General features: G+C 41.0%; 1 protein-coding gene across 21 annotated transcripts in view; it reads right to left on the bottom strand.

Annotated features, from left to right (window-relative positions):
- The window catches only part of PKHD1 (PKHD1 ciliary IPT domain containing fibrocystin/polyductin), a 466962-nt gene that overhangs the window by 158326 nt on the left and 281929 nt on the right, over positions 1-26707 (bottom strand). For 19 of the 21 annotated variants that reach the window (XR_012157891.2, XR_012157890.2, XR_012157896.2 and 16 more), the window contains 7 exons: positions 23438-23551; positions 19766-19853; positions 16429-16583; positions 13063-13215; positions 11856-12734; positions 10050-10218; positions 6531-6691 (listed from right to left, as the gene is read on the bottom strand). Coding sequence is in view for 16 of the 21 variants with exons in the window: in XM_073335719.2 (XP_073191820.1) it covers positions 6531-6691; positions 10050-10218; positions 11856-12734; positions 13063-13215; positions 16429-16583; positions 19766-19853; positions 23438-23551 (1719 nt within the window). In the remaining 5 variants the exon portion in view is untranslated. The remainder of the gene's footprint in view (positions 1-6530; positions 6692-10049; positions 10219-11855; positions 12735-13062; positions 13216-16428; positions 16584-19765; positions 19854-23437; positions 23552-26707) is intronic. The other 2 variants (XM_073335707.2, XM_073335714.2) reach the window with 2 other exon arrangements.

Raw genomic sequence — 26707 nt, 5'->3', positions numbered from 1 at the left:
TTGGGGCTGATATTGTAGCTTTTTCAGTCCTTGCAAATCCAGCAAACAGATGATTTTTCTCAAATTTAATACAGCTGCAGTATATGATAATGCATAGCCAGTATTTGTTTTGTATATTTGGAATATACTAAAAGAGACACTGTCAGATTAAAAATAATGTTTTTCAAACACAAAATATCTTCACCTGTGGCACAAACAACAAATCTGATTACTAACACTGAAAGATTAAAAAGAAATTAACCGACGTTTGACAATTATGCTAATATTTTACATTTCTCTCAGACTGGAGAATGAAAACAGACTGGGTAGTTTCACTTTTGTTTATAAAAGTCAATTTCTCTGTCAGGTTCTCATGCATTAACACAATGCTACAATGTCTGGGTAGCATGCACTGCAGAGAAATGTTGATTTGTTTAATAAAAATACTGCCCTCATTAGATGTTTATTTAAATATAGAAATGCCCCCCGCCCCCAATTTTTTTGGTTTGGTCTTAGATTTTGGGTAGCCGTATGTTTTCAGAAACTGGACTAGCAGCCCACTTTGAATCAAAATCCTGGCTCCAAATACCCATGAACGTTGGACTGTTTAAAATCTAAGAGGCTTGTCTACATGGCAAGTTACTGGGTGGCAAGCCAAGGTGTGAATCTGCAGCACACCTGCTTGTTGAGCAGTAACGTCCCAGGTCGAGACTGTACCGCATCCTGAAAATTATGGAATATAGTGTCCATGTGGGAGGTTATTCTGCAGCAACCTGGTGTGCTGTAAAAAGAAAAGGAGTACTTGTGGCACCTTAGAGACGAACCAATTTATTTGAGCATAAGCTTTCGTGAGCTGTAGCTCACGAAAGCTTATGCTCAAATAAACTGGTTCGTCTCTAAGGTGCCACAAGTACTCCTTTTCTTTTTGCGAATACAGACTAACACGACTGTTACTCTGAAACCTGTGGTGTGCTGTAGATTCACACCTGGCTTGCCACACAATAACTCACTGTGTAGACATGGCCTGGATCTGAAGTTTGCATTTTAGTTCATTTTAAAGAACGCTAACACCCAAAGTAGCCTTGGGAAAACGCCCCCTACATTCAGAAATTTTGGACCCCAATCTTGCAAGAGGTTCAATGGAAAGTATTATTTCACACATATATAAGAGTTTGAAGGATTGGGGCCTGCTTTTAGCATGCAGGCATTCAGATGTTTAGCCACACCTCTTTCGTACGGACAATGTACCAGCCATTTTTTGAGAGCAGGTTTATTATTTCAATAATTCAAGCAGTTTTAATTTTGTCCAAGTCAAAAATACCGAAGTAGAAGCCTTTCTTGGAATATGCAGGAATTTCTGTTTCCGGTCCTGGGAATCACAGAGCCATGTGAAAAAATAAAAATCAAACGAACATGTTTCCTGAACTTTTCTGAATCTCAAACATAGTTTGGGTCTCATTCAGTTTGTAGTTTGCTTGTTCCTTATTTATTTATTTAACACTTTTATTAATTTTCATTGCAAGTAACTCAAGCTATGTGCTATCTCTATCCTAACATCAAGTGGTTCATTCTACAGTGAGTCAAAATCTTTTAATTGAAGATTTTCTTCAACAAAACATGACTTTTTTAACGTCATGGAAATTTTTGCAAAATTTCCATTTTCTGCATTATTATTTTTTGATGATTTTAGGTTTTGAATGAAAACTCAAAAAAGCCCTACAAACATTTTTGATGGGAAACAAAAACAAAAACTAAACATAAAATAAAAACACACTTTTTGACCGGCTCTAACTAATACAAGCTTACTTTTGAATTAGTCTGTGCAGGGCTCTATAGCTTTTAAACTAGGGGATTGGCTGTCAGGACTCCTGGTATTTATGCAGGAATTCAATGCATGACCTTGGGCAAATCACAGCTTCTGTGCCTCATTCTGTACAATGGGTGTAAGAATACATAACTACCCCACAGGGGTACTATAAATCCAACATGAATCAAAGTTTGTAAAATGTGTGGAGAATCTTTGAGGTTGTGCAAGGTTTCATTATTGCAATGTAGAAAACAAGTGTAATTTTTCTGAAGAAATTGATGGGGTTTATTAATGATGAGAAGAAAAAGGTAAAGAATAGCTGAAGCCCTTAAGGTCCTGATCCAGCAAATACTTATACACATGTGAGGGAGCTACTTAGGTGAGTAAAGTTACATCTATGTTTGTAGGATCAGGAGCTGAAACAGTTAAACTACTCGGAATATGCAAAGAAATTGCTCCCATGCAGCCATATGGATTTTTAAGCATCTCTTTACAAACCCAGCATGGAAGGCATTCTGGATACTCTGAATAATAAATAATAATAATTTAATGACATGGTGGCGGATTACTCTGCGTGCTGAATTTGGAGCCATGCTAAAGGGCAGAAATAAGGAACAGTAAGAGCTCCCTTTCGGATGCACAAAAGCACACCGAGGGCGGTCTCCTTCACTGCTCAGATGAGAACACTCAAAGGCACATATCCCGAAGATTCTAATATTTTCTGGGACTCCACTGAGCCTTTATGCTTTCATACCCTGACATCTGGAATGCTCCAAGTCTAATGTTTAACCATAAATATCTGTTGAGATTAAAGAGCCGTAGAGTAAGTTTCAATCTTTTGGGCCTATAATTGCTTGGGAAAAGAGAATGGTATTTTCCCCTCTAGCTAAAGAGAAAGAGAAAAAGACCTCTGCAAGCACAGATATTGGCAGACAAATTTTCTGACAACCATTTCCTTTCTCTGTTCCCCACCCCACCCCCTCATTTCTCCGTCTATAACACCATCTCACTGTCATTCCTAGGAGGAGAATGAAGAAAGTTTAAAAAAAAAAAGTTTCTCAAGAGCTAGCCAAGAACATAAAGCCAAGAACAATTTTGAAGCCAGGCAGACAGCATACCCTGCTCACCACTGGTATTTGTTCTGTCATTCATCTTTGTGTCAGGTTGCTCTCACAGCCAGCAAGTGTGTGTTCATACTACTTTCATCAGTCTATTTTATTTCAAGTTCAAAAAGGCCCAGAGTGTGTCTTCAAATAACAAGAAGAAATAGAAGCTAGAAGGATGGTCCAGTAGACAGGGTATTAGCCTGGGACTCGGGAAACCCACATTCAATTCCCTGCTCTGCCACAGACTTCCTGAGTGACCACAGGCAAGTCACTTAGTCTCTCTGGGCCTCGGTGTCACATCTGTAAAAGGGAGCTAACAGCATTTCCCTACCTTACTGGGGTGTTGTGAAGACAAATGGTTTAAAGGTTGGGAGGTGCCTAGATACGTTGGTAATGGAAGTTGTATAACTACCATGGATAGATGGCACTTTGGACACACACAATAATTAGAAAAGGAGGACTTGTGGCACCTTAGAGACTAACCAATTTACTTGAGCATAAGCTTTCGTGAGCTACAGCTCACTTCATTGAATTCATACTGTTAGCTGGGTGGAGAATTGCGACCGTGAAGGAAATGAAGGAAATTTCCTTCACGGTCTCAATTCTCCACCCAGCTAACAGTATGCATCCGATGAAGCGAGCTGTAGCTCACAAAAGCCTATGCTCAAATAAATTGGTTAGTCTCTAAGGTGCCACAAGTCCTCCTTTTCTTTTTGCGAATACAGACTAACACGGCTGCTCCTCTGAAACCTGACACAATAATTAGATACACAAACTACATCGTGCCTGTTGTACAATCGCAAGACGTCTGTCACAGAGCAGGGAACTGAATATAGGTCTTATGAATCCCAGGCTAGTGCCCTAGCTGTTGGACCACAGTTCCTTCTTCCTATGTGTCAAATGGTGCTATGTAAGTTGAAGGTTTTGGTTAATGTCTGTGTAGTATTTGTACATTATTAGCCAATGATACTCTTATTTATTGTTTCTATTAAGGCAGCGCCTAGAGCCTCGCCATGGATCAGGGCCCCGTTGGGCTAGGTGCTGCAGAAACACAGAACAAAGAGATGGTCCCCATCCCAAAGATCTTATAATCTGAGTGGATGCAACAAATGGGGTGGACAGCACAAGTAAACAATGAGATCCATGCCATGCCCTGCATTTCAAATATTTGAAGTTACTGAATGGATTAAATAAGAAATAGCATTAACCTCCCTTTGAGCCGTTCAATTGTACGTCTGATAAAGAGAACCCACCCACTTGGAGCCTATAGGGCTATTGCAGGAGGGGCGGGGGGAATATCTGGGTTGCATTCATTGGGTCTCCTGACCTTGAAGGGTAAAGGAAGGGTATTTTGACTTTAGCTTTCCTTTTACGGTGAGTAGGATCTTTGGGGCACGTCAGGAACAAAGCTGCCTCCGGTCTCAGTTGCCTAGTAACCCAATGAGCTTTGCACTCACTAAGTGACTGTGCTCCCTGATTGGTCAGAAGAGCCAACAGCCCATCATTTAAGCCCTGCAGTAACAGCACCACTGTGGCTGCTCCATGCACTCCAGGCCTGCAGATGCACCAGCCCTGCTTCCTGTCCAGTCCTTGCTCCACCCCTTGCCAGCTCTGCTCCAACCCTATAGCCTGCCTGCCTTTGAACTCCTGACTCCTAGTCTGACCACTGGCTTGTCTCCAGTTCTGCCGTCTGATTCTGTTCCGACCACTACTCCAGACTCCAGCTCTGACCACTAGGTTGTACCACCTGCACCTCAGCGTGTGACAGGCAGAGGCTGGGGCAAACATCTTCAAACTGGACACCTCAAATTGGAAGGTTCTGAAAAATTATGGCTGAAGGAGAAATTCAGAGGATGCAGAGGGCTAGCAAAGGTGTGTGCCACACAGCATTTGGAAAAGCACATATCCCTAAGCTGAGAGTGGGAGGGATTCTGCGTATTACCTGATGATGCTAGCTCCTCTGGTTTGTGCTTTGAGCTGTAAACAGGGTTAAAAGCTATAGGGGAGCAGTATGGGCTGAAAGCCACTGGAGGTGAGCAGAATAACTGGGTGTTATTTAAGTAACAGGCGAATATTAGTAGGAGGCACAGGGGGTGGTGATTAACTGAACAGTGTTAACTGCTGAGCTCTGCAATCTGGAATCAAGAGAGATAGAATTCCAAGAGCCAAATTCTATTCTTGGTTACACAAGCATAAATCTGGAATAACCCCATTTACTTCAGTGGAATCAATCCATCCTTATACTAGTATAACTGAGGTAGCATTTGGCCCAATGGGAGTTTTGTGGCCATGACCAAGGTCTGGATTTGACCGTAACTGTCTCATGTGGAAGCCTCCATTACACTGTCCAAAGTATTCTGTGTTACAGAGAACTATGAATTCACCTCCAGATGAACCTGTGCCTTTCCAAATGTCAGCCTGAAGACAAAGGGAAGTGCAGTTTTGAAAGAGAAAGACTCAGGAATTAGGACTGGAATTGGGAAGGGAAAAAAATGCCACTCACATTTGGACGATGAGAAGAAAACACCACAATTCTGTTCACGCCTGGGAGGCAGGCAGCATTTACCATATGTTGTCAACTTCATTACATAAGGAGACAAACCCCGTGGAGGGCAGGTTGCACCATTAGTGCAGTGGGGTCTCCTGGCATTTATAACTACTATGTGCCTGAGTGTCTTTAAAAATGGTACAACTCTTAAAACTATGGGAACTATGTGCGCACGCATGCTTTAATAAGCTGGTGCTAAATGGCAAATGATGCAGCAGTGTCTACTGAGAGATTAGCATTGGCTTGTGATTCATAACCAGGGCAGAGAAAGTGGTGTGGGAGAAGAGCATGTTTATGCCTAGACAATGTATTAATCAGCCTTCTAAGCAGCCAGTGAGGGAGGGATCCTTAGAGGAAAGCCTTTACCGGGTACACATTAGACATTTTGTTTAAAGATTAAAGTTCTTCTTGTGTTTAATCAGTTTTAGAGCAGGACAGAAAATGGGATTAATTACAGTCCCTCGCACGAGCCTCCCATACTGCCGGAGTCACAAATGATGCGACTTTTCTGCAAAATGGCTGCCGTCAGCAGCAGGCTCGGGAAATGCTCATTGTAATTAAAGAGTTTATTTGGAATCACAGAGCAGAGTTTTAATCAGGATGAGAATGGAGCCTTGCTGTGTGAACTTTCAGAACGTGGTTACTGAGCAAGATGGGTCTTTTTAAACAAGAGAAAGTGCTCTCTAAACTGCTGGCCTGGATTTTCAGCCAGATACTCTCCTCAGCAGGAAATGAATAAAAATCCTCACTGGGACAATTATTATTATTATTTTGCACTCTCATTCAAGGATCCCAAAGTACTTTGCAGATGGGTAAATATAATCACCCTTGTTGTACAGAGAGATCAGTTAAAGCACAGAAGGGCAAGTGCCTCACCCCGCAGAGGGTCAGACCCCCAAGCCCTTCCTTTGATCAATATATAAAGCAGCCTCCTTTAATGAAAAGTGCTGTGGAATCTAAGCCCACAAGGTGTTCAGGATCCCAGAGGATGACAACCCACCGGTATATCTCCCAAGACTGCTTAGTCAATGCACTACCCAAGGTTTAGCAAGTGTTTTCAGATACTGCACAATCTTCATGTGCTGCTTACCAGCATGCAAACAGGACTCTGTCCATTCAAACTCAGACTTTGGGAAAACTGACACGGGTGGCTGTAGGTCCAGGGCACTTCCATCCAGATCCTTGAAGAGAGCCTTTCTTGAGCCTTCACATCTCATCTCAAGATATGAAAAGTCCTTGGATCCATTGCTGCTGATGGAGAGGAGAAGGAGTATTATTGTTGGGAAGACAGCAAGAGAAATCACATTGTACTGGCCTTCTGAAGTTATTTTCATCGCTGGAAAATGCATTTTTTTACATACACAAATTACCACGACATTCATGTGAATTAATCTGCTTGTTAAAAAAGGGGGAAAAGGGAAATAAGGAATAACTGGTGAAATCTGATGACATCGAGCAGGTCTGACTTGCTCTGTCATCATGAAATTCTGCAGCAAAGTTTGTTTTCATCAGGGATGAGACAATCCACAAAAATGAGATCTGGATCCCAACCTCCCAAATGCTGGCAGTGATCAGACTCAGAAGCCTGCTTCTGCCCTCTAGGATACAGTTCATTCCCATTCACCTCTCTGTGGGAGGGGCAATAGCTCCTCAGGGGTTTGGCTCAGTTGATTGGAGATAAAGACTAGCAACAACATTTGTATCCAGATCCAAGCATCCTCATAAATCTCAGGGATATTCTGATTTTGCTTCATCAAACAGTTCAACACTGCGGAGAACCATAGTGCCTCAGGAGCCACTCATCAGTATCCACAGGCTTGTAACTCCTGTATCATTCATAGCAGGATGAAAATGGCTATGCCACGCAGTTCTAGCTACAGACCAAGAAATGCCCAGGTCTTTTTACCTGTAGGTTCAGCTCTTCAGAACTGAATTAAACCATGCTTATATACATACATACATAAAGGTGACAGAATTCTATGGTAATGGCTCCAAACTAGAGTTTGGAGAGACTAACAAAAACTGAAAGTAAGCCCAAGCTGGTTTTGGATGTCCTTATGAAATGAATCCCAGCAAACTTGGGCTGAGTTTCAGGAGAGCGTGGGCCAAGCTTCGAGTGCACCTGTTGTTGGGAGGAAATCTTACGAAGGATAATGGCTCAAGAAGGAGCCAGGGAAATCCTGGTAGCTGGTGTGTGTGCCACTAGATAGCATCTTTTGGAGTACTTACTGCAGGGACATACAGCAGGAAAGGCAGGAAACTGATCACTAGGTCTGGAACTCTGAGTAGCCACTCCCTTCCCATTATAAATGGCGGAGTGCAGAGTGTCATGGATTCTAATACCGCTCTTCTCTATTATTGATATTTATTATTTGTGTTACTATTGTGCCCAGGAGCCCTAGTCATGGATTTCATTGTGCTAGCTGCTGTACAAACACAAAACAAAAAGACGGTCCCTGCCCCAAGAGGCTTATAATCTTAGTATAAGACAAGAGACAACAGATGGATGCGGACAGATGGAAGAGCAGAAGGAAACAATGCTCTGCAATCTGTCTGATTTCTTGATTTCTGTGGCACTCCCTTACGCAAAGCCCATTGATTGGTGTTTTGAACAGGGAGAACTGATCGGAGTCTTAATAGGGCAGAGAAACAGTTGGATCAAAGCTCCACTCTGCACAGCGCAAGAGAGATGGGGAACGAAGATCCCTGGGGCTGGTTCAGCCCTGGCATATCTTAGCACAGACATCATTCCAGCTTGTTACTGCCACCAATGGGCGTTTATTCTGGCTGATGATCACCACAGCGCAACGTGCTCTCGCCATGCCCTGTCCTGCCTCCTACTCAAGGGTAGCTTTATGGCTCTTTTGCAAGGCAGAAGCAGCTCAATGAGGCCATAGAATGGGCCACAAATTGACCCACAGCTTTTAAAAGCGTCGGTTTAATAAATGTTTGCAGGTGATCCAGGAGCAACAATAAAAGTCTGAACCTTACCCACAGGTTTAGCATGATGCTCAGAAATCACTTTGTACTCTGTAAAAAGAAAAGGCGGCAGTTTCCACAGTATGCATCCGATGAAGTGAGCTGTAGCTCACGAAAACTCATGCTCAAATAAATTGGTTAGTCTCTAAGGTGCCACAAGTCCTCCTTTTCTTTTTGTGGCACCTTAGAGACTAACCAATTTATTTGAGCATAAGCTTTCATGAGCTACAGCTCACTTCATCGGATGCATACTGTGGAAAGCATGTGGAAAGTACATACTGTAGCTCACGAAAGCTTATGCTCAAATAAATTGGTTAGTCTCTAAGGTGCCACAAGTCCTCCTTTTCTTTTTTGCGAATACAGATTAACACGGCTGTTACTCTGAAACCTTTGTACTCTGTATGTCCATCGACCCATGTTTGATAACCATCCGCTTTTGCAATGCATTGTGTGTGCAGCCAGTCACAAACGGCGTTCTACTGTGGACTGGATTCAATAGTTACATATAATGGGAACTGACGAGCTGGACAGGTCACAGAAATCCACACACAAACTAATGCCCAGAGCAAGCAAAAAAAAAAAAAAATAGCACTGGCAGCCCGCTTGAGGGGCTCTGGACTGGAGCAGCGTGGAACACCTCTGATTGGTTTTGACTGGCACTTGGGGTTCACGTTGGGCTTCAGTGTTGCAGCAAAGCTTTCGTGACAATGCCTGTGTACTCCGGTAGCCAGCTGTACAAATAAATAAACCAGCCCACGTTTCCCACGGACTCTGCACGTTTGAACTGCTGAAACCTAACGTTACAGAGAAGTGCTCCTTCTTCCTGATCTCTCTGTTACTATGCTCAGCAGATATGCTCTCTGGGCATGAGTTAGACTGGCACACATCTGACATCTCACAGTTTGCCTGGTTTAACTCAGCACTGCGGATGTGATCTCACAGGCAAAAATCAAACTCATTTTCCCATACAAAAAGGACACTTTAGCCACCTCAGGGCTTTTTGCTGGAGCTCCTGACATGTCCTGAGGCCTGGGGTTGTGGAGTCAGCTATGTAGACAGAAAATAAAGACACTGACTACCTGAAGCTACTATTGTTACAGAGATGCGAGCAATAGGAGAACTCCAGAAGACTTCATTTGGAGAAACATCTAATGAACAATCCAAACTCTACGTCTTCAAATTTCAATAGGGAAAAACAACCATGTGAAAGGTCCAGGCTCTTCCATGTCTAGTCCCAGACAGAAACTGTATAAAGAGCAGAAGGACAGATAGACGAAAAAAAAATAATAGTTGTATCCAAAATTTTGATTTCAACCCACTGTAGAAATTAGGTTATTTTATAACACTTAGAGCTGCACCTGAGTTCAGATTCTGAAAACCCTACATCCCCTAAGTCTGGAGGTACTGAATCTAGGTTTTGGGTTAGGCCCATCTTTAGCTTAAATTCTCATCCCATCACTCCTAATGAAAGAATGAATCTCTTTGAAGATAGATGTAACCAGTAATAGAAAGTGTAGATTTTGTAGTGAGGTATAGATAGATAAAGATATGATGAGTCATGTAATTAGTACTGCATATTCACAATAAACCTGGAGAGACGGGACTACTTATTAAGAACAAAGCACACTACCTTGTTTCCAATGTATGAAAGTAGAACTTATTCTGCTCATGGATATGTGACATCCTTGTCCTCTCTGCTGTGATTGGGTACATTATGCCCACACTGTCAGGATTTGACATGATGCAGACATCTCTGTCGTCACTATAGCAACTCTTCATAAAACCAGTAAAGGTGACTTCTGAAAAAGATAAAAACACATCTCACTGGGAGAGGCTGGGTGAATTTTCTTCACGGATGGGAATCTGAGGCATGCATCGTAAGGCCTTGTCTATATTAGAAATGTTGCTCTGGAGTAAGTAAACCAGTTTAAAATCAGTGTACTTACATCAGTGCAACTCCTTATGTAAATAAGTTTAAATCTTGCGTAAACTAAATCAACAGAACCACAGTTTAACCAAGCTTAAGAGTGTCTACATGAGAGGTTTGCGCTGGTGTCACTAGACCCACTTTAAATTGATTTAGTTGCACTGGGGCAACTTTTCTAATATACACACAGCCCGGCCGTGGCTCTGCCATGGACCTGATGTGTGAACTGAAGCAAGTAACTTCATCTCTCTGTACTCAGTCAGTATCCCACTCTCTTTTGAACTTGCCTACCACATGGAGTGGTCAGGCGTATTACTTAACTCATGTCTGTAGAGTATCTTGAATGTGTAAAGGGCTATTCTGATTAAAAACAAGAAGTGCATTTAAAAAATGTATTTACAAAAATGTATTACAAAAATGTGGTTTCTCTCTTCTTTTTAAGTGAGTTTTAATGCCCATGAAAGTGAAAGACTAAATCAGAGCCAGGATTAATGAAGACGGGAAGGTAGTCACCCCTACCAACTCCAATAAAACATTTCAACCCTGACCTGGAAGAAAGTCTGGTCCTGTGGTTAACATGCAACTGGAAAGACCTACGTTCAAGTCCCTCCACTATCACAGACTTTCTGTGTGACCTTGGGCAAGCCAATTAGTCTCTCTGTGCCTCATTTCCCCACTTCTAAATGAGGATAACAGTTCCTATTAATCCCTCCCTCACAGGGGTGTTGTCAGGTTAAAGATTGTGAAAGGCTCAAATACTATGATAATGGGGGTGACATAAGCACCAAAGCTGGACAGATCTGAAACATATCCAGCTGCTACAGTAATGCAAATAATAAAATATCATTTGGCATGTCCATTGCATTTAAACCAAGAACTCAAAGAAAGAAAGGGCGTAATAGTCTATAACAAGGGTTTTACAGCCTTCCTCTAAAGTCATTTGTTATTATTATTATTATTATTTATTATAACAGCAATGGGCCTACATTTATTTATCAGCTTTCATTAAAAAGGATCACAAAGCACTGCAAACTCTGAACATAGTAAATTAATTTTGTAAAACCCTTCACTGACTTGGCATCCTTATCTACAAAAAGAACAGGGTACTTGTGGCACCTTAGAGACTAACAAATTAATTTGAGCATAAGCTTTCCTGGGCTACATCCTTATCTAGACATAGATATCAATATATCAGACAGATGGATCAAATTGAGAAATCATTTCACCCAGCACTGAAATGCAGATTTCGTTGGGGCGGAATGTGGAAGATTTTAAATAGCATATGGCAACACTGCACAACAGTTTGACCAGGAATTGCAGAATACCAGGTGATATCCTGGCTGCACTGAAGTCAATAGGAGTTTTGCTATTGATTTCAATGGGGTCAGGATTTCGCTCATTTTAACCATTTCAGATTGCCTGGGAGGGTGGATTTTAAGTAGGCAGAATGTAATTACCCGAGATGGGTTTTCACTGGGACACTGGGGTTAATGTAAAAGGAAGACCAACCTTGTAGCTTCATGATTCCTGATACTGCTGCATCATTTCTTATTTTGTGCCATGGATTATCAGGCCACTGGCTTGCTTCAGAGGTAAATGAAGGCCACAGAATCCCAATGCGACCTCTCTGAGGGTAATATGGAGCTCGATCCCTGAAAGTCGAGTTAGCTGAAAGGGGCATGATCCTGTCTTTAATGCAGTCAAAAGTTGAGCTTGTTGCAATAATCACAGAGTTTCTAAATTCTATGTATTTTTTTCCCAAACGATGCTGCTTATCAGATGGGCTGTACACCACTGGCAGAACACCCACAGCATTGTCTACTAGCATCATATTGTCCATCACTACATTGCTTTCGAGCTGGAACATGACACCATAGTCGTAATTCTTGTAGGACAGAAAACCAGTGATTTTGGTGCAGCTTTGAAACCCATCTCCTCTGTATAAATGAACACCATGAAGGCTTGAATGAGCCACATTTTCAGCACAATACTCTCCAGCTAGGAGGCATTCTTGACCTCTGATGTGGAAAGCTATACGCTCTGAACCTGCCACAACATTGCCAAGCAGGTAAGAGCCATCTGTTTTGTTCACTTTGATGCCAGCAACCCAGTTTGGTAACCCCTCTGGCTGCTTGCTGAGAATGATAAGGTTCCTGATGAGAGAATGGGTTTGGCCTTCCAAGTCAATGCCAGGGCCAACCGTATTGAACACCACATTGTCACGCAATGAGATTCCACTGCTTGTCACTGCTTGAATGCCACCCCCACAGCTATGGTGAATGCTGGAAGAGATAATTGCAGATCCCAAAGATACGTTACTGAAGGCAATAGCAGGAAGCTGTGATGATCCAAAGTTCAGAATTTCAATGTTTGAGAGCCAAAGGTCACCTACAATGTGGTAAATGAAGTGAGATGAAAGGGTGATTACAGGCAGATTGGCTTGTATGACCCCCTTTGTCAATAAGAAAATTAATATAATACCAAAACCAGGCATGTGTTTGCAAAACAAGAACAAGTGCTATTAAAATCTGAATGTTTTAAACTTATTTTTTACTGTTAATGTTTCTTATTTGCTGAGCACTCATTATGTGCTCTACATTGTACAACCCATAAAAGAAGTTACAACCCCTTCTCCTGAACGCATCCTGATCTGGACTGGACAGGATATTTGCGATGGACCGATATGAATGGGACTGAATGGGTGAGTTTCAACTACCTTCAAATTCCATTCCACTGGTATTTCTGAAGCGTCCCACCAGAAGCCTCCCAGAGCAAGCCTTGTCGGACTTAATCTGTATGTTGCGTGTTAGGAGCCCAACCTCAGCAGCCAACGGTACACGTCTGCCATCCTCTAGGCTATGGGAACACCCTGTGGCATTTCAAGGAGGGAAAACAGGATGAATGTCTAGGATGTTTCAGTAACCAACCCTTTCGGGATGTCTCGTCTGACAATTGATGTGTGGCTTCCTCTCAGAAATTGCACTGCCTTTCAGGTTTGATTTTCCTCAGGGGCTCTCTGCAAGGACCAACAAAGAAAACCGGCTGCCGGCTTGCCCCTATTTGGGATGAGAGTGTATTTTACCAACATCCTTTTGTTCCCAGTAAAGGCGAGTGCTAAACCTGTTCACTGGGACCACCACATGCCAAACTGATGGACAGATTCCAACTCTGTTTTCTTGAATTATATCAGCTGGAGACATCATACCTTAGTATGTGCACTAAGGAACTGATCTCTTTCCTGGGGCTATGAATTTACATAGTGATCAGCCTGGTGATGATGTTAAAAAACAATTTACTATAAAAACCTTGTACTGAGATTGCATGTACAATACAATGCTCTAAGAACAGTCTTTCTAAGGAGGAAATTCACACCAATAGAAAAGGTCCACATAAGGCCCTAAACAATGCTTAATTTCCACTCGAATCCTTAATACAAGGTTTAAATAGAGTATAGTCTTTGTTTCTGTTGGGTGATATTCCCCCCAGTGCAGAAGACCTGCTCAATCTTCTTACGCAAGCAAACTTCATTTGACTTATAATTAGCAATTTCAATGATGGTTTCATGGAACCTTAATTGCTTACTGCAGCAGAACTCAAAGGATGAAAGTCAATGACAAAACTCCCACCTACTTCTGTAGAGACAGCCACCTGAAGTGGCTTCAGTGTCACTTCTCCTACTGTAAGGATTGCAGCATCAAGCCCACAAGCGGAGGTTCACCATAAATGAAACATGTGGCAATGCATTGAAACAATGGGGTCTTTTATTCTATCCAGGCAAAAGTGAAGTTTGGCCCTGCAAGGGTTAACTACAAATGAGTTCCATGGTTCATTATCCTTTTTCTTCATCCTCCCTTCGATACTCTGTAATTCTAAACTGGATGAAGATTTTTGTGTGGCACCAGAGGTGCTATCACTGACCGTATTTAGTGCACATTCATTGGAAAGTTGGTGTCAAATTATGGAAGTATAAAACTCGGAGGAGGCCCCCACTGGCAAAATATTTGTCAGGGGGCAGTGGTTGTTGCTACCAGGGAATGGGCCATTTCCAAGGGATATCCTGATACTGACGTAGAAGTATATAGAAGATCAATCTTCAGAATTGTGCATGGGTTGGCCTCCCTATGAAACTAACTGAGATCCACCAAACACTAGACAGGAAAAAGCTAACCTGATGTCAGAGACTTTTGATCACCGATGAACGGATGGCAAACTAGAGATGAAAGTCTCAGTATTTATTTAAAAAGAAATGGAGTACTTGTGGCACCTTAGAGACTAACCAATTTATTTGAGCATGATTAGTTGATAATTGGTTAGTCTCTAAGGTGCCACAAGTACTCCATTTCTTTTTGCGAATACAGACTAACACGGCTGTTACTCTGAAACCAGTATTTATTTATTTATGTTTCTTTTGAAAGCACTTATGTGGCTGAAGAAATCTTAAAATGCCCAAATAATAAGCATTATAATAAAAAGATCTGGCCACCTACTAAGATAAATCATAGCTATCTAAACACCATCTTATCACAAAAAATCTACCCTCATCCAACCACCCCATGCTCCTCACACCCATCCCTTCCTGAAAAGTGAGACAAAAGACATGAGTCTTTCGTTGGGCAAACAGTAAATCCAAGCTCTGCTGAACCAAGGTGGTGAATGGCTCCAAGTCAAGCATAAGTCACTCAGGGCTTGTCTACATTACCCACCGGATCGGCGGGCAGCAGGGGTCGATTTATCGCATCTAGTATAGATGCGATAAATCGACCGCTGAGCTCTCTCCCGTTGACTCCAGTACTCCACCGGAACAAGAAGCGCAAGGGGAGTTGACGGGAGAGTGCCAGCTGTCGACTTACCGCAGTGAAGACACCGCGGTGAGTAGATCTAAGTATGTCAACTTCAGCTATGCTATTCACGTAGCTGAAGTTGCGTATCTTAGATCAACCCTGCGCGGTAGTGTAGACAAGCCCTCAGAATGCCTTGGTATCACACAGAGAAAGAATTTCCTAACTATCTATCTATGCCACTATATTTATTTAGTTATTCATTCTTTCTTACTTCTGACACTAACCCCTTATTACCAAACAATACTTAGATATTGCTGCAATGCTCAGGATGAAGATGGATGTAGATATAATGCTGCAGGTTTCCCTGGAAACATTCACAAATAGTTCTGATCCATTTCATTTGTTATTGTCTTGAATGGAAGTTAGCCTGAGGACTAAGGACTAAGTATAAACCAAGGGCCCAGATTTGCAAATACTTATTGCCAGGCATAAAACTTACTACTAGGAGGAGTCCCATTGACTTTATTATCAGTGTGCCAAATCTTGAGATCCTTATGATTTTGATTTTAAATAGCATCTACACAAATATACTATAAAATGCTTTATAGAATTCATAATATGACTAGGTTGTATGTTATAATAAAATGACATATAAGTAAACTATGAACAATACATTTCTCTCTGAAGGTAGATACACATTTTACATATGTGTATATATAACATATACGTGTCTTTTGTAAACATTCTAGAACTGATCTAAATTTTTCAAGGTTTGAAATTTAATTTCAATTTTTTTTTTAAATGAAGTTTTTGTGAAATGTTCACCCTGTTTTTAAACTAACTAGAGTGGTGGTCCAAATTTCCTGTCATTTCAAATAAAAGAAATCAACACATTTTCCCCTTAAAACCACAGGTTTTTTTCTATTTTTATTTCAACCATCTCTATTACACATACACCCAAAGAACCTGGGATTTTCAAAAACAGTCATTATTGGCCTAATTCTGCTCCCACTGAAGTTAATAGTAAAACTCCCCACGCTGAGCAATTTTGAACTTCCCACCTGCTACATAATGCAAGCATGAAGCAGCATATAGAGAAAGAAATGAAGATGCATGAAGAAGGGAGTGGGGGTCGGGAACGTAGGTTCACAGGGAGATCTATAATGGGCAGTTAAGGCAAAGCCATATAGAAAGTCTGGGCCAGATGTCAGGGCTGCAGAAGCAAAGGCTCTCACGCCATGAGTAGTAAGAATGTGGAGAAGGATAAAGGGGAGGCAGGTTATATATAACAGATTTCTTACCAATATGCCTGTGGAGGAGACGTTCCTGGAATCTTATGCTCTGACCATTTATTTCTTCAAGTGTGACTACCTCAGCTTGGTGAGCATCATAGGAGGAGGAACTGATGACAATGTTTCCACCAGGACTCCAGTCCACTTCATCCTCGACCCAAATCCTGTAACCCCACAAAAGTTAAGTGACATCCTGTTTAAGCTATGAGAAAGGCTATGTTCATGGAAGTCCTGAAAGAGATCATAGAATATCAGGGTTGGAAGGGACCCCAGAAGGTCATCTAGTCCAACCCCCTGCTCGAAGCAGGACCAATTCCCAGTTAAATCATCCCAGCCAGGGCTTTGTCAAGCCTGACCTTAAAAACCTCTAAGGAAGGAGATTCCACCACCTCCCTAGGTAACACATTCCAGTGTTTCACCACCCTCTTAGTGAAAAAGTTTTTCCTAATATCCAATCTAAACCTCCCCCACTGCAACTTGAGACCATTACTCCTCGTTCTGTCATTTGCTACCATTGAGAACAGTTTAGAGCCATCCTCTTTGGAACCCCCTTTCAGGTAGTTGAAAGCAGCTATCAAATCCCCCCTCATTCTTCTCTTCTGCAGGCTAAACAATCCCAGCTCCCTCAGCCTCTCCTCATAACTCATGTGTTCCAGACCCCTAATCATTTTTGTTGCCCTTCGCTGGACTCTCTCCAATTTATCCACATCCTTCTTGTAGTGTGGGGCCCAAAACTGGACACAGTACTCCAGATGAGGCCTCACCAATGTCGAATAGAGGGGAACGATCACGTCCCTCGATCTGCTCGCTATGCCCCTACTTATACATCCCAAAATGCCATTGGCCTTCTTGGCAACAAGGGCACACTGCTGACTCATATCCAGCTTATCGTCCACTGTCACCCCTAGGTCCTTTTCCGCAGAACTGCTGCCTAGCAATTTGGTCCCTAGTCTGTACCGGTGCATTGGATTCTTCCGTCCTAAGTGCAGGACCCTGCACTTATCCTTATTGAACCTCATCAGATTTCTTTTGGCCCAATCCTCCAATTTGTCTAGGTCCTTCTGTATCCTATCCCTCCCCTCCAGCGTATCAATAATCTTGTCATGGCAAAACTAGCAAAGAATACCCAATGAGCTACATAAACCCACTTCCTTTAGTGTGTGAACATATACATTTCTAAGAAGTTTGATAAGTGGACTACAGAAAGTCAGATGAGAAACATGGCCTGCATTAGCCATCATCTCAGCCATTAATCTGCTGAAATACTGAGCTAGGCAGCTAGGCTTTCATTTTCTCTCATCTTAACTAATTAAGAAATTCCTCCTTTTAATTGTCAGCTGACTCCTTCTGTCATTTAATTCTCTGATTCATTGCTGACTCATGGTTGGAAATTGAAATACAGCCTAGAGTACTCAGAAACCTACTGTAACTCAGTTTATTCAATATAAAAACCCTTCCCCTAGCTTAAAGTTCTTCCATTGACTTGCCCATCTCCTGTATCTAATCTAATCTTATTTCTTCCTGGCTATCTAGGTTCTTATTAGAACTGCTCAAAAATTTTATATGAAAAAAGTTATTTTTTGACAGAAAATGGCTTTTTTGTTGAAATGGGAATGTCTTTTGGGGTTTTATCTACCTTAGGTATTTACAGGGCCCCATTACCATAGTACATGACAGCCTCATAAACTTTACTGTGACAACCCTGTGAGGTATAGAAATGATTTTATCTCCATTTAACAGGCGGGGAACTGAAGAACAGAAAGACTAAGTGACTTGCTCAGGTCACACGGGCAGTCTGTGGCAGAGCAGAGACGTGAACCCTAAATCCTAGTGCCCTAACCATTGGACCATCCTTCCTCTCATCCTTTTCTTCCATCGAAAAATGCCAAAACTGAACATTTTTCTCTGAAAACCAAAACAATGTTAGGTTTTCATATGAATCTTTTTTGGGTGTTGATTGTCAAAAACATTTTAAAAAAATCAGGTTATAGTTTTATTACCACAATCTGAAAAATTTCAAAGAAGTTTTGTTTTTTGCTCTTATAGAAATTTTTGACAGAGGGAAAAACAAAACAAAAGTTTGCTGACCAGCTTTAGTTCTTTTACCACTACCATCACTATGGTAACTGAGGCCTGTTCTCTGGTGCATTCTCTATGTGCCTAAATAACAAGATTTCCTTCCTCATAGTGTCTCCTCAGTAGGTAATAAATCCTGTACCATGGCCACTATCCGGAACAGTTTCTCTGCATCCACTGTAAGGGATCTCCATCAAATCTTATCTGAAAACCCATGACTTTTCCTGGATCTCAGCATCCTCTTTCATAAATGACCCACTTTGATACACTGTATCAGCCTTTACTAACCTGCTTTACACTAAAGAAAGGCAAACGTAAAAGACAAAGTATGTAAATGTGTGGTTACGGCATTGGATTGAGACTTGGTAGTTCCGAGTTCAATTTCTTGCTGTGCCATTTTTTCCCTGTATGACCATGGACAAGTCACTTAATCTCTTTGTGCCTCTGTTTCCCATCTCTAAAACAGGGATGATAACACTTCTTTCTCCAACCCATGATCTGTCCTGTGGTCACCTGCTGATGCTGACCAGGAAGTCACCTGACAGGAGACCATTAGGTAATACAGGACACAAGTTGCTCTCTTTGTTCTCTCTTTTGCCATTTTCACTAGCTTATGGTGAAGGAAGCTGCTGCAGAAACCAGATGAGGCTGGGGTGGGAGGGCTGGACCCTGCCTTCCTGAATACAGATGGTCCCCCAAGTACCCCCAAGGGAACGGTGAGCTGCAGTAAGGGGAAATGCAGATAGGGTTTATTATTTTTGTATGGACCTGTGTATTTCTTTGTAAAGAGCAGCAGAAGTTGTAGAGCTCTGTGCAAAGTGTCTGTGTGCATGATATGCCACAACTACCATGTGCCTCCTGAGAGTCCCAGAAGGCTTGCATCTTCAGTGGGATTCTGGGAGAGGGTGTGTTTAAGTTACAGGGGGAGTCACAGGAGCCAGCACTGGTTCCAGAGGCTGGACAGCCAAGCTGTCCGGTCACAGCTCTCAGGAGGGAGCATTAGACAGAGAACTCTGCACTCCAAATGTGCTTAGGGAACCCAAGACTGGGCTCTGTTCAGAATCTGGAGGCTTAAAACACCCAGGGATCCAGCGGCTGTGATTCCCTTCACAGCAATCTGGTGAGCGGCCAGAAGGGAGAGCCCGACTGGATCCGTGACACTAGCAGAATGGGCCCTTATTTCAGCTGGGGCTTCTAGACGTGACCACATCAGAAGTGAACACAGAAAGCCAAATTCATTACCTGGAGGCACACCTGGGCAAAAACTCACCTTTCATTGCCGGGTGCAATGTCACTTCCAAGACGTGTCCAGGATTTCCTAGGATAAGCACTATGAATCTGCACCTTCCCATAAACCCCTGGAACAGAGATATAAAGCCAAACGCTAAGGAAGGAGCAAGACTTCAGCTGAACTTAGAGCGCTAATGGCTTAATGCAAGGAAAAAATTGTCAGGTGTGGTCAAAAGAGTTTTGAAGACTTCAATACATTTTGCACCTGGACTAGACCTGAGAGAATCACATGAACATTCATTTGAATTTCAAAGTGAATACTGCCCATATTCAGGTCTAGAAATAGGTAATTAGTAAAATAAGGTTGTGGATTACAAAGACAAGTAGACGATTTCATCATAGAAGTCCCATGAAATTAAACTTATGTAGCAAAACACCTAACTGGCTTTCAAAATCTTAACTTAAGTAAATAAGTAAATATGAGGGCTGTCAAGCTATCAAAAAATTAATCACGCTGTTAAACAACAATAGAATACCATTTATTTTAAATATTTTTGGATGTTTACTACATTTTCAAATATATTAATTTCAATTACAACACAGAATACAAAGTGTACAGTGGTCACGTTATATTTATTTTTTATTACAAATATTTGCACTGTAAAAAACAAACAGAAAATATTTTTCAATTCACCTCATACAAGTACTGTAGTGCAATCTCTTTATCATGAAAGTTGAACTTAGAAATGTAGATTTATGTACAAAAAAACCTGCATTCAAAAATAAAACAACGTAAACCTTTAGAGCCTACAAAGCCACTCAGTCCTACTTCTTGGTCAGACAATCACTCATACAAACAAGATTAGTTACAATTTGCAGGAGATAATGCAGCCTGCTTCTTGTTTACAATGTCACCTGAAAGTGAGAACAGGCATTCGCATGGCACTGTTGTAGCTGGTGTTCCACGATATTTACATGCCAGATGCGCTAAAAATTCATATGTCCCCTCATGCTTCAACCACCATTCCAGAGGACATGTTTTCATGCTGAGGATGGGTTCTGCTTGATAATGATCAAAAGCAGTGTCGACTGACGCATGTTCATTTTCATCATCTGAGTCAGGTAAAACAGAGCAGGAGACATACAGTTCTCCCCCCAAGGAGTTCAGTCACAAATTTAATTGACACATTATTTTTTTAACAAGAATCATTAGAATGGAAGCATGTCTTCCGGAATGGTGGCCGAAACATGAAGGGGCATACATATGTTTAACATATCTGACACGTAAATACTTTGCAACGCCAACTACAAAAGTGCCATGCGAACACTTGTTCTCACTTTCAGGTGACATTGTAAATAAGAAGCAAGCAGCAGTATCTCCCCTAAGTGTAAACAAACTTGCTTGTCTTAGTGACTAGCAGAATAAGAAGTTGGACTGAGTGGACTTGTAGGCTCTAAAGTTTTACAAAAAGTTGTTTTTGTGTGCAGTTATATAACCAAAAAAAAAAATCTGCATTTGTAAGTTACACTTTCACAATAAAGAGATTGCACTACAGTACTTGTATGAGGTGAACTGAAAACTACTACTTCTTTTGTTTATCATTTGTAGAGTGCATATATTTGTAATAAAAAATAATAATATAAAGTGAGCACTGGGCACTTTGTATTCTGTGTTGTAATTGAAATCACTATTGAAAATGTAGAAAAACATCCAAAATATTTAATACATTTAAATTGATATTCAATTGTTATAAGTGTGATTAATCACGATTAATTTTTTTAATCACGATTAATTTTTGAGTTAATAGCGTGAGTTAATTGTGATTAATTGACAGCCCTAGTAAATACTACAATTTTTTTTAAAAGATAAATAATACAACTGAATGAACACCAGAATTTCTGTCATCGGAAATTCTGATATTTCAACATTTGCTTTTTGTTCCAAATCAGGATGAAAAATTAAAATACTGAAACTTTTCAGATAATGAAACTTTGCAAAATATTTCAATTTGGAAATGGTGAAACATTTTGTTTCAGCACTTTCTACTGAAAAGAAACATTTCAGTGTTCCCAAATTGAAATGTTTTATTTTGGTTTGTTGAACTGACCTGAAATATTTAGAGTCAGTTCAACCTTACACTGCATTTCCCTATGATGCACACTGCCTCATGGGAATTGCAGTTCAGGTGCCTGATGCCCCCATTCTCTCCTACGGGCCACGCTCCTTTGCCAAACTACATCTCCCACAATGCACCATATCACTTGGTTAGAGGGGAGACTGAACTGCATCATGGGAAATGTAGTTCTGTCAGGGAACCCATGAGGCAAAGTGACACCACAAGGAAAAACGCAGTTTAATGTGAACTGACTCAAAATGAAACTTTTTGGACCATTTCAACAAATTGAATATTTCAATTCAGGTCAAACCACTGGTTCATTAGATATTCTGATGCTGGGCTCCCCTGTGGAAGCTGTTCTACTTTGGATAAATACGTAAAGAGTCAATGAGCCAGAGAGAGAGAGAGAGAGAGTATCACTCTAGATCCTGATGGTTAGAGCACTCAGCCAAGATGTGGGAGAGCCAGAATTCATTCCTCTTTCTCCATTGATTCTTTATTTATTAATCCAGAGCACGAAAGCTTCAACAAGAGAGACTGAGGGAGCCGAATATCAGAATGTCCCATAGGCCAGTGGATAGAGGACTCACCTAAGAGGTTTCAGGTCCCTGTTTAAACCCCTCCCACCCTGAATCAGGGGATCTTACCTACCAGGTGAGTGCCCTAACCATTGGGCCAAAGGAGGTTGCTATCATTGCCTGCAAAAAAAACCAACAACAACAAAAAACAACAACAAAAACAATATAGGCACCTAACTCCAAGAGAGGGCTTGTGACTGTGAATCCCAAGAAGAGGGAGGCACCTCCCTTGTGCCTCAATATAGATATTGAATTCCTTGAGACTGGTGGGCTATCCCTCTTGTTGGCATCTTGAATTGGCTACATTGCGTGGGGAGCTGACTAGCATGCTGGCTTTTGCAGAAGTCATTCTTAGGCGCCTAGGTCCCTCCATTCATGTGAAGCCTGAGTGTGTAACTCAGGCTTTGTGCATCCCAGTGATTTTCTAGGTGCCTAAGTTCCTTTGTGAACATAGCTCATAACCCAGATTTTCTGTTGCCCATTTTTGTGCTTCAGAGTCATCCATCCTCCTTTCACCATAAGTAGGCACATGTCTGTACAGATAACATTAGAAAATGGGGTCTATCACCATCAGAAACATAACAACACTATGAAACCAGGAGATCAGGTGGATTTGGATGTCTGAAAACATCTAGGTTTGGAAATCTGAGAACGATGTGTGACTTTATAAAGAGAGATTAATCCAACGTGAATCTGCATCCTTTCAGCTTTAGCTTTGGTTTCCCAAATGACCCTAAGGAGTCAGATCCTGCAGCCCTTAACTCAGGCAACCTCTCACTGACTTCAGTGGAATTTTGACTGGAAAAAAATATTGAATAAGGTCTCCAAGATTTGGCCTTATAAGGGTAGAATAGGAAATATTCTTGTTAGCTTCATCTTAAAAACCTGTCTCTCTCTCACTGAGGCATTTTTCTGCAAACGGGTGGTGGGTCATTACCGAGTACCAGGCTCAACTGCAGTAAATTGGTTATTCCACAATGTGCTTTTTCCATGACAAAGCAAATATGTTTTTCATACCAATAGTTCCTGGGTGGACACTTATTCCATCCAAACGATCACAATAAACTCCCTCAGATGCCCGAAGAAGGATCAATAGCTTCATTCCTCTTTCTAGGGGATGTTGAAAAGTACCTGTAATAAAGAAGGGGGAGGAGGGTTTCAGCAGCCATTGTGATGACGAAAGGAAGAGAAGAGTATATATTAGAAGAATTGAATGTTTTTTTTCTAGAAGATATGCTCTAATTCAAACAGGAGTTAATTCAGGGAAGTCCTTTGACATGTGTTGTCCAGGATGTCAGACTACATGATCACAATGGTCCCTTCTGACTTTAGAATCTATGCATCTATGAAGAAGGCTGAGTTTAGTGATATATGCCTCAATTAAGCAAACTATGTGTGTATCCTTCATTGTATGATATCTCAGAGATGGAAGATAATTTCACGGAATTCCGAAACATGCTGAAGAAGAAGAAGGTCTAAGAGATCTTTTCAGAGATCCTTCCTGTCCCAAGAGCAAAGGAACATAGAAGATTCTGGAGGTGAACTGTTAGATAAGTAAGAGTGTAGGGTGCAGGGTTTTGGTTTTGTGGAACATTGATCCACCTTCTATGGGGAGAGGGGGCTGAATAGTTTGGAAGGCCTCCACCTCAGTGAGGACAGGCTAGCTAGAATAGTCAGGAGAGCATTAAACTAATAACAAAAGGGGAGGGCAAAAAAAGGGAAGATATGGCCACTCAGCACAAAATTGAGATTTTGATAAAATTAATCAAGGAACAAAAGGACACAAAGCGAAGAAATTCTTGAATTGCCTATACACCCATGGTAAAAGCCTGGGTAATAAACAAGGGGAATTGGAATGCTCATTTATGAGCATAAACTAAATCTAGTTAGTATTATTGAAACCTGGTTGGATGGGTCCCATGATTGGAAGGTTAAAATTAATGATAATATCTATTTAGGAAGGATTGAGTGGACAAAAGGGGAGCAGGAGTGGCACTTTATTTCAAAAATGGCACTACCTGTTTCTGAGTCACTTATAACTTGGAACGACCCTGGATGCCCCTTTCCGATAGAGAGCTTTAGCCACACCCTGGCATGAGCAGCTAGGGAATGTCTCACATGTGGATAACTTGGAAGAAAATCAAATTGAATGCTTATGGATCAACGTCCAAACAGATAAAGCACAAGATGGGGTAGTAGTTGGTGTCTGCTGCATACCTCCAAATTACACTAGGGACAGCATAACCAGTGCCTTACGTATCTATCCATAATGTGTAGGGAAAAAGCTGCATGATCATGGGGAACTTCAATTTGAGTGACATAAGCTGGAGTTCTAATGCTGTCAGGATTAAAACATCCTTGGAATTTCTAAATATTATAGATGATAATTTCCTAACTCAAAAAGTATTGCATCCAACATGGGGGGATTCTATATTAGACCTCATCTTGACAGACAAAGAGGAACTGATCACAAAACTAAAAATTCATGATAACTTTGGTAGACGTGATCATGACTAGATCACATTTATAATATGCAAACAGAGTAAAATCTAGACCAGATATATATATACACTTGGTGCTTTTAAAGCCAATTTTATAAAGCTTAAAACAATTATGAGCCAAAGCAGCTGGGAGGAAGATTTTAATCAGAAAAATGTGAATGATAATTGGGAATGTTTAAGAATACTTTACTAAATACACAAAAACCTGTAATCACACTATCAAGGAGGAAGGCCATATTGGTTAAAAAATGTCCTTGTTTAGAGAGGACATGAAGGCACCTATAACAATTTTTAAAAATGATATATAATGAAAGAAAGGAAAAGTTGAACGTAATGAATATAAATCAGATGCTAAAAATTGTAGAAAAGGGATAGGGAAAGCAAAGGAATACAAGGTGAAATCTATGGCCTTCAGAGTTAAGGACAATAAGGAGGAATTTTTTAAGCATATTAGGAACAAAATGAATCCTGACTTCGGTATTTGCCCATTACAAGATGAACATGGTAGCATTAACAATAATGCAGAAAAGTCAGAAATGTGCAATAAATATTTATGTTGTTTATTTGGGGAAAAAAACAGATGATGTAGTCATATCCTATGATGGCACTCTTTCAATTCCACTGGTATCTTGGGAGGATGTTAAGTAGAAGCTACACAAGTTAGATATTTTAAATCAGAAGGTCCAGACAACTCACCTCCAAGAGTTTTAAAAAAGCAGATTGAGGAGCTCACTGCACCATTTATGTTGTTTTTCAACAAGTCTCAGAACACTGAGGAAGTTCAAGAAGACTGGGAGACAGCTAATGTAAAAAAGGCTAAATGGGATGACCTAGGTAATTATAGGCCTGTCAGTCTGACATCAATCCCATGCAAGATAATGGAGCAGCTGATACAGGACTCAATTAATAAAAAATTAAAGGAAGATAATATAATTAATGCCAATCAACATGGGTTTATGGAAAATAGATCCTGTCAAACTATCTTGCCACCTTTTTTTCTTTTTGATGAGGTCACAAGTTTGGTTGATAAAGGTAATAGTGTTGATGTAATACACTTAGACTTGGTATCACAAGAGATTTTGAGTAAAATACTAGAAAGATATAAAATTAATAGGGCACAAATTAAATGGATTAAACACTGGCTAAATGATAGGTTTCAAAATGTAATGTAAATGGGAAATCATCATCAAAGAGGTGTGTTTCTAGTGGGGTCCTGCAGAGCCTGGTTCTTGACCCTATGCTATTTAATATTTTTATTAATGGCCTGGAAGAAAACATAAAATCATCACTGATAAAGTTTGCAGATGACACAAAAATTGGGGAAGTGGTAAATAATGAAGAGGATCAGTGGCAAAGACCAATCTGGATTGCTTGGTATGCTGGGTGAAAGCAAACAACATGCATTTTAAGATGGCTAAATGTAAATGTGTACGTCTAGAAACAAACGATGTAGGCCATCTTTACAGGAGGTGGGACTCCATCTTGGGAAGCAGTGAATCTGAGAAAGATTTGAGGGTAGTGGTAGATAATTAGGTGAACATAAACTCCCTGTGCAACACAGTGGCCAAAAAGGCTAATGCGATCCTGGGATGCCTAACCATGGGAATCACAAGTAGGAGGAAAGAGGTTATTTTACCTCTGTATTTGGCACTGGTGCAACTGCTGCTGGAATACTGTCTCCTGTTTTGGTGTCCATCATTCAAGAAGGATGTTGATAAATTGTAGAGGGTACAGAGAAAAGCCACAGGAATAATTAAAGGATTAGAAAATATGCCTTATAGTGATT

Source organism: Lepidochelys kempii, chromosome 3, assembly GCF_965140285.1.
Source record: "Lepidochelys kempii isolate rLepKem1 chromosome 3, rLepKem1.hap1, whole genome shotgun sequence".
Classification (NCBI taxonomy): Eukaryota; Metazoa; Chordata; order Testudines; family Cheloniidae; genus Lepidochelys; species Lepidochelys kempii.
The sequence above is the reverse complement of the archived record's forward strand: the minus strand, read 5'-3'. Positions and strand labels throughout refer to the sequence as shown.